Below are 8,334 nucleotides of genomic sequence, written 5' to 3'. Positions count from 1 at the left end.
TTTGTGCATTTACATTGTGATGTGTACTACTCATGTTGCCATGTTAATGTTTTATTCAGATTGTGTGACTATGAATTTGTGTAGTTGCAAATAAAAGTGTTGGGTTGTTGATTGATATCACGAATATGCTTTAGGTTTTGGTGTTGTGATATTTAGATTGAACTCTAGTCTCAACAAGGTTAGCTTCATGGTTCGATAACAATCGAAGATGTCCATGTCATAGTCGAAGTCTGTTCTTGTATACATAAATTTGTTAGCTTGTTGTTTACGTTAGCATATTGAATTTGGTCAGTTTGTTAGGCCAATTGTTTAATATGTTAGTTGAAAGTTAGGGTTTAGTTTTCTTATAAATAACATCTTAACCATTATTTCTCCATTAATCCTTGATAATCCTAATCAAAGGGAGAAAGTGGCGTGGTTGAGATTCAATTGTAAACATTGTTCCCTAATGTGTAATTGAATCAAGAATCCAGTTCTTAACCACTTTGATTGTTCTTTCTCTTCTCTCTTTTTTCTTACCTTGAGATTTTCTTGTTAATCAAGAAACCGATCATACTATATTTTTTGGGCATCAATTTCACAACAAATTGGTGCGATGAATATGAAGGAGAAGATGCTATCAACAAAGCATGAGATTGAGAAATTCACCGGCATGAATGATTTTGATTTGTGGCGCTTGAAGAAGCAAGTTGTACTAGTTCAACAGGGTTTGCTAGAAGCGTCAAAAGGATCAAAGAAGATAGATGTTTCCCTACCGAAGAAGGAGAAGACGACGATGATCGAGAAAGTACACAATGTCATCATATTGAGCCTTGGTGATAAGGTTCTCCGACGGGTCTCGAAGGAGAAGGCGACAACGGGTGTGTGGGGAAAACTCAAGGGTTTGCACATGACAAAATCCTTGGTCAATCGTCTCTACCTTAAGCAAGCCTTGTATTCATTAAAGATGGGTGAAAACAAAGTTTTGGTTGGGCAGCTGGATATCTTCAATAAGTTGGTTCTTAATCTTGAAAATATTAAGGTCAAGATTGATGATGAAGATCAAACACTGTTGTTGTTATGTGTTTGACCTAAGTCTCATGCTCATTTCAAAGAAACTCTCTTGTATGGAAGAGATTCGTTGACCTTTGAAGAAGTTCAATCAACCTTGTAATCTAAGGACCTTAATGAAAGAAATGAGCATAAACTATCTTCTGTTGGTGAAGGATTGTCCGCCAAAGAAAAATTCTTGAAGAAAGATGGTAGATTTGAGAAGAAGAAGGGTAAGGTTCTACAAAATTCTTATGGTGGTAATACTCCTGCAGTTAGGTGTTATCGTTGCAAGAAGGAGGGTCATACAAGAAAGGTGTGTCATGAACATCTGAATAATCATGTTGAAAAGGATAATAGTAATGCATCAATTGTGCAAGATGATTATGATTCATCGGATGTCCTAGTGGTTTCAAGCAGTGACTCTAGCAAGGAGTGGATTATGGATTCAAGGTGTACTTGGCACATGACTCCATACAAAGACATGTTTGAGGAATTATGTGACCAAGATGGTGGATAGGTGTTGCTGGGAAGCAGCAAAGCCTGCAAGATTGCAGGAATGAAAACAATTAGATTTAAGCATAAGAATTTAGCTAATTATCTTTGGTTCATTTATTCACTTCTCTCTTTTTTTTCCATAAAAAAGTATAAACCACAATTCAATCTCCTTTTATAGGAGAAAAATAAAAAACTTGAATGCAAGTGAAATAACATCAGAAAATTGAGATACATACTTGTAAGAAAATGAAAGCAACCTTCTTGTTTTTCACTCTTCACTCGAGTGAATCAACCAACCTTGATTGCAAGATTTTGTTGCATAATTAATAATGAAAAGAAGCAAAATTGAGTTGAGGAAGAAAGAAGGATTAGGGTTTTTCGAAGGAAGGAAGAAGAAGAAATTTATGTAGAGTTTCTCTTTGCTCTCAAGCTGAGAATTTCATTCTTTTGCAACTGCAAGTATGTATTCAAGTGTTTACAATAATAGGGGTTACTTCCTATTTATAGATTGAGTTTTCTTACTCCCTAAGAAAAGTCCAAATATATAATTCTGCTAACACTGAAAAATTGGACCTAAGTAAAAATTCATGATGAGGCTAACTCCTCGACACTTCGACAACTAGGTGTTTCGACAACATCATGCTTCGACACCATGAATTACATTCTCAATGCACCACCTAATTCATTGTATCTAAGCTATCTACATCTATCATAGACCTTAATTTCTTGAACACTTCGACATGCACTCCTCTCGTCATGATATCTGCAATCTAATTCTCAGTTCGGTGGTGTTCCAAGTTCAGTTTTCCATTAGTTACTTGCTTTCGAAGATAATGGACTCTCATTTCGATGTGCTTGCTTTGTCCATGTGTTATCGGATTCTTTGCTAGATTGATAGAAGACATGTTGTCGATCTTCTGCACCATGACTCTTTCCTGTAATCTCTTCGACCAAATTCACATCCATGTTGCTTGACATGGACAAGGAGAGACAACTTTTTACTCTGCTTCACACGACGATAATGCCACTACTGGTTCTTTTCTTGATCTCCAAGCAACTGGTGCACCACCTAGCATAAACACATAGCTAGCTATGGATTTTCTATCCTCAGTATCACTACACCAACTTGAGTCGATGTATCCCACTAGCTTGCATTCCTTTCCTTCATTAGCTAAAGAAAATAAAATATCATAGTTGAGAGTTCCTTTCAGATACCTTAGTATCCTCTTCGTTGTTGTTAGGTGTGATACTTTTGACTTCTGCATGAATCTGCTCACCGTACCCACATTGTATGCTAGATCAGGCCTTGTGCGACAAAGGTATCAAAATGATCCAATGAGTCTTCTATATTGCATTGGATCGACATCATCTTCATTCATTTCTTTCGACAGTTGCAATCTGGACGCAGTTGGAGTCGAAGTTGGATTGCAATCTTGCATCTCAAATCTCTCGAGTATTTCACATGCATATCTTCTTTGGTGCACCATCAAGCCTCTACTACTCTTGTAGAATTCAATGCCAAGGAAATATGAGAGATTTCTCAAGTCTGACATTTCAAACTCCTCACTTAGGTCATGTTTGAAGTCTTCGATCTCCTTCTAGCAACTTCCTGTTATCAACAAGTCATCAACATAGAGACATAATATAAGTAATTCTCTATTGCTTCTTCTTATATATACTTCATGCTCAGTTATGCACTTCACAAATTCCTCTTCCCTTAAAAAACTATCTATCTTCTTATTCCAAGCTCTTGGAGCTTGCTTAAGTCCATACAAAACTTTATCCAGCCTGTATACCTTGCTTTCTTCGCCATTTTTCACAAACCCAATTGGTTGTGCAACATAAACTTCTTCATCTAAGGGGCCATTCAGGAATGCACATTTCACATCCATCTGGCATGTGTGTCAGTTGTTCATGTTTGCTAGACCAACAACTAAATTGGTTGTCTCGATCCTAGCAACAGGTGCAAAAACTTCATCGAAGTCAATTCCTTCCTTCTAAAGAAATCTTTTTGCCACAAGTTTTGCCTTGCGTCGAGTTACTTCTCCTTTGGTATTCAACTTCACCTTGTATACCCACTTCACATCGATTTCCTTCTTGCATTAAGGCAATTTGACAAGTGACCAAGTGTTTTTGAATTCGATGGACTTCAGTTCCTCATTCATTGCTTTCACCCACTTTGAATCCTCCAATGCCTTAACTGCATTGACTGGTTCGACATCTGCATAGAAAGCATAATGTACCAGCTCACCTTCATCATCAACCATATCATCTGATGTAATCACACATTCTTGCAACCTTGCAGACATGTGTCTTGTTCTTTGAGGTCTGCTTGTGCTTTCTTGATCTCTGACGTCTTCTTGTCAAACTTCTCTTTCGACTTCAATTGTTGTTCTTCACATAAGATTCTCACTGAATCTTTCTTGACATTTTTCAGTTCAATCTCATTCCTTAAGCTCATCTATGATCACGTCCCTGCTGATCGATACTTGCTTGTTCACTGGGTCGAACAACTTGTAACCTCCAGTTGAATGATATCCTATTAGGATCATTTGACTCGACTTGTCATCAAGTTTTATTCTCAACTGATCTGGCACATGTTTATGTGCTATAGATCTAAATACCTTCAGATGACTTAAGATAGGCTTGACACCAGACCAACATTCTTATGGCATAATTCCTTCTACCTTCTTCGTCTGACATCTGTTCAAAATATATGTAGTTATCTACATAGTTTCTCCCCATAATTCTTTGGATAGATGCTTGCCTTTCAACATACTTCTCACAATGTTCATGACGATTCTATTCTTCTTTTTTTCCATTCCATTCTGCTGTGGAGTGTAGGGTGGCACCACCTCATGCACAATCTCTTCTTTCTTACATAGTTTGTCGAAGTCTTCCGTCACATACTCTCCACCACCATCAGTCTTCAGAATCTTGAGCTTTCGACCACTTTGTCTTTCGACCATAGATTTAAACTTGGCAAACACCTCAATCACTTCACTTTTCTTTTTGATCAGGTAAGTCCACAGTTTTTGACTGAAATCATCTATGAATCCGATGTAGTATATGTTACCTCCAATCGAATCCACTTGGATAGGACCACACACATCAGAGTATATGACTTCAAGAATTGCCTTCGACTTATTTTCTGCATCTTTGTTGAAGTTGTTCTTGTACTTCTTCGCATGCGCACATTCTTCACACACTTCATTTGGAATGTCGGTTTCTGGTAACCCTAAAACCATATTCCTTCTCTTTAGATCTCTGATGTCTTTGAAATTGAGATGACCAAGTTTATAGTGTCATATTATTTCATCCCTGCTAGCTGCAGTTGCAAGGCACTTGTGCTCCATCACATTCATTTCAATCCTGAAGGTTCTATTATGAGACATAGGTGCCTTCAAGATTAACCGTCCACCTGAGTCGATAAATTTCATCATCTTGTCATCGATCGACACTTTGTAGTTCTTTTCGACCAACTATCTTATGCTGAGCAAATTACTTTTCAGGTCTGGTATGTACAGTACATTGGAAATCACTTACCTTTTTCCATCTTTCCTCATAATCAGAACATCACCAATTCTTTCAGTTGTTAGAGTATTGTCATTTACAAATTTTACCATGTTCTTCATTGAGGGTTTCATGTTGACAAACCAATCTTTCCTACCAGACATGTGTGATGGGCATTCTGAGTCCAAGTACCATTGGTCCTGGAACTTTTCTTCATCTCTTGTTGTGACCATCAACAACATCTCTTCTTCTTCATGCTTTGCATCAGTTTCCTGATTCTTCTATTTTTCAGGACAATCACTTGAGTGGTGACCATACTTCTGACAATTGAAACACTGAATTTGACTTTTGTCAGATTTTCGACCACCACCTCCTCCTCTACCTGCACCACCACCTCTTTGTTTTCCTTGGTATGAGGGTCTTCTTTGGTTCGACCAACCTCCTTCTTGCTGATTTCGACCAGTCGAATTGTTGTAGCCTCTTTTACCTTTGTTGTTGACCCACTTCCCTTTGCCTTTCTTTTTTATTGTTGATTGCGCCTGCAAAGCCACACAACTCTTTGACTTGTCTGCAGCTCTTTCAGCCATTATTTGTTCATGAGATTCAAGCGTCCCTTGAAGCTCTTCCTTTGTCAATTTGACAAATCTTTCGACTCTTCTATGGCTACTACCATGTGGTCGAACTTTGGAGCCAATGACCTGAAGATCTTTGAAACAACTGATCTTGATGTCAACATTTCTCCACGTACCTTGATTTGATTCACCAGTTTTGTAACTCTAGTGAAAAAATCAGTTATGATTTCATTGTCGTCCATCTGAAGCAATTTATATGTTCTTTTGTGAGTTTGTAACTTCACCTCTTTCATATTCTCTCCGCCTCCAAATGCGTTTGCTGCAAGCGGTGTCACTCCCCCATTCACAAGATCCCAAAGGTCTTAATAGCAAAAGACAACATTTATCTGCTTGCACCAATTCTCGTAATTCTGATTCTTCAAAATTAGGAGACTCGCTAGAAAATGCCCGTTCGGATTATTCATCACCGTCGTGTTTTGCTTCCCACGAATCGCTCAGTCAGTGCTCTAGATACCAGATGTTGGAATTAAACCCAAAATTTTGAGTAACTCTGAGTCAATCTTGATGAATAAGATTCAATTAACCGATCAAATTCTCACTTGTTCTTCACTATTCACTCGAATGAATCAACCAACATTGGTTGCAAGATTGTATCGATGCATAATGATGATGAAAACAAGAAAATAAAATTGAATAAGAAAGAAGATTATGGTTTGACGGAAATTCAAAATTGGGGAAGAAGATGATTTCTGCAGAGTCTCTCTACCTACAGCCTATAGAAAGTCTCATTAATTTTTCAACTGCAAGTGATTGCAAGATTGTTATAAAAATAGGGGTTACTCCCTCTATTTATAATTGAGCTAGCTTGCTCCCTAAGTTAAAACCCAAAAAATTACAAAGACACAAAATACGTATTTTGGTATAAATCGAAATCATGTGTCAAACAACCTACTTCGACATTTCAACATCTAATATAATTCGACACATTCTTGTTTAGGAAGAAAATGTTATCCATAAACACGTGAAATTAAAAATATTAAATGATGACATTTATAACATAGAAGAAATAAGAAACAAGTATTTTGGTGACTCACCTTGATGTAATAACTCATTGGATGATTTCGTAGTTTACATATATTTTGGGAATGTAAGAAATCTTAGTCTTATTTGTTCTTCACTATTCACTCGAATGAATCAATCAACATTGGTTACAAGATTGTATCGATGCACAATGATGATGAAAACAAGAAAAGAAAATTGAATAAGAAAGAAGATTATGGTTTGACGGAAATTTGAAATTGGGGAAGAAGATGATTTCTGCAGGGTCTCTTTACCCACAACATGAGTAAAATCTCGTTAATTTTTCAATTGTAAGTGATTACAAGATTGTTATGAAAATAGGGGTTACTCCCTATATTTATAATTGAGCTAGTTTGCTCCCTAAATTAAAATCCAAAAAATTACAAAGACCCAAAATATATATTTTGATATAAATCGAAATCATGTGTCAAACAACCTACTTCAACACTTAAACGTCTAATATAACTCGATGCACACTACATGTTCGAAACATCCTTGTTTAGGAATAGAATGTTATCCATAATCACCTGAAATTAAAAATATTTATTGATGACATTTATAACAAGAAACAAGAAACAAGTATTTTGGTGACTCGCCTTCATGTAATAACTCATTGGATGATTTCGTAGTTTACATATATTTTGGGAATGTAAGAAACCTTAGTCCATTCTTTCCCTTGCTTCCTCCGCAAATTTAGTTCCAATAATGGACAATCATAGATACGCAGTTCTGTAAGAGAGGAAGGTAGACCTTTTAATCCATGCAACTTTTCAAATTTATCGTCTGAGTTATATTGAAATCTGTCATATGCCAAGTATCGCACCCTTATATCTGGCTTACGTTTGTCCAACGTAGTGCAATATGGAGATGAAACTGCCATAGCTAAATCATTGATGAGGTCATGCATTTCAAAGCATACTTTCTCCTCGGCGTCGTGAAGTACAGATTGAAGACTCAACATTGTTATTTTCAACTTTTCAAAGAGTTCAAAGTCAAGCTTAGTCCTCCTAAATAAATCAACAAACTCACCCGAAACAACCTTTTTCACCAACATCTCCATGGAAGCTGAAACAAGTGCTCCTCCAAGAATAGACGCCATATAGTTTGAGAAATTGGTGTGGAAAGAAAATGCAACTTCACAAGACTTATTAAGTTGTTGCAAGTTGCAATGTATACAAGAAAAAGCTACTGGTAGATTGATTGTGTAAATAATTAGTAGAGCTGTCAAATAAGCCCTATATTTAAAAGCCCCAATTATTAAGCCCTATTAAAGCCCCAATATATTAAGCCCCTTATCATTGAGATTTATTTTAGGCCCTAAAATTTTAGGCCCTTTATATAATGCATTTTTTTAGGCCCCATTGAGGGGCCTTATTTTATTCCCAAAATTTGGACTTGAGTTTATCACTCCATTCATGTTCTATGCAAAGCTTCCGCCACCGTCAACCAATTACACCGCCGTCGACTTTTCTCTATCACAGAAATAAAGGTACTCTTCTATCTCCATTTCTCTTTAATCTCTAGTTTTCTTAATATCAAATTTCATTTTTTATCTCATTTGAATCAACATGTTTATAATACTACTTAATATGTACACTCACAAGCTGTTTGTGGAAATGCCTCAACAATTTTATACATGATA

At 36.6% G+C, this 8,334-nt stretch overlaps 1 protein-coding gene across 1 annotated transcript; it reads right to left on the bottom strand.

Moving 5' to 3' along the window:
* Window positions 1-6,639: 6,639 nt before the first annotated feature.
* On the bottom strand, window positions 6,640-7,842 carry LOC127085837 (uncharacterized). The gene is made up of 2 exons (XM_051026388.1): window positions 7,351-7,842; window positions 6,640-6,768 (listed from the first exon to the last, which is right to left on the bottom strand). The coding sequence occupies exons 1-2, from the start codon at window positions 7,789-7,791 to the stop codon at window positions 6,721-6,723; spliced, it is 489 nt and encodes a 162-aa protein (XP_050882345.1). The 5' UTR covers window positions 7,792-7,842; the 3' UTR covers window positions 6,640-6,720.
* Window positions 7,843-8,334: the final 492 nt, after the last annotated feature.

Source organism: Lathyrus oleraceus, chromosome 5, assembly GCF_024323335.1.
Source record: "Lathyrus oleraceus cultivar Zhongwan6 chromosome 5, CAAS_Psat_ZW6_1.0, whole genome shotgun sequence".
Taxonomy (NCBI): Eukaryota; Viridiplantae; Streptophyta; class Magnoliopsida; order Fabales; family Fabaceae; genus Lathyrus; species Lathyrus oleraceus.
This window is presented reverse-complemented; position numbering and strand designations above follow the sequence as displayed.

Excerpts from the sequence above, each read along its gene's own strand:
- LOC127085837 (XM_051026388.1), bottom strand. The coding sequence starts at position 7,791 with ATGGCGTCTATTCTTGGAGGAGCACTTGTTTCAGCTTCCATGGAGATG. Across the intron at positions 6,769-7,350 it reads AAGGGAAAGAATGGACTAAG|ATTTCTTACATTCCCAAAAT; the intron begins GTTTCTTACATT and ends AATAAGACTAAG.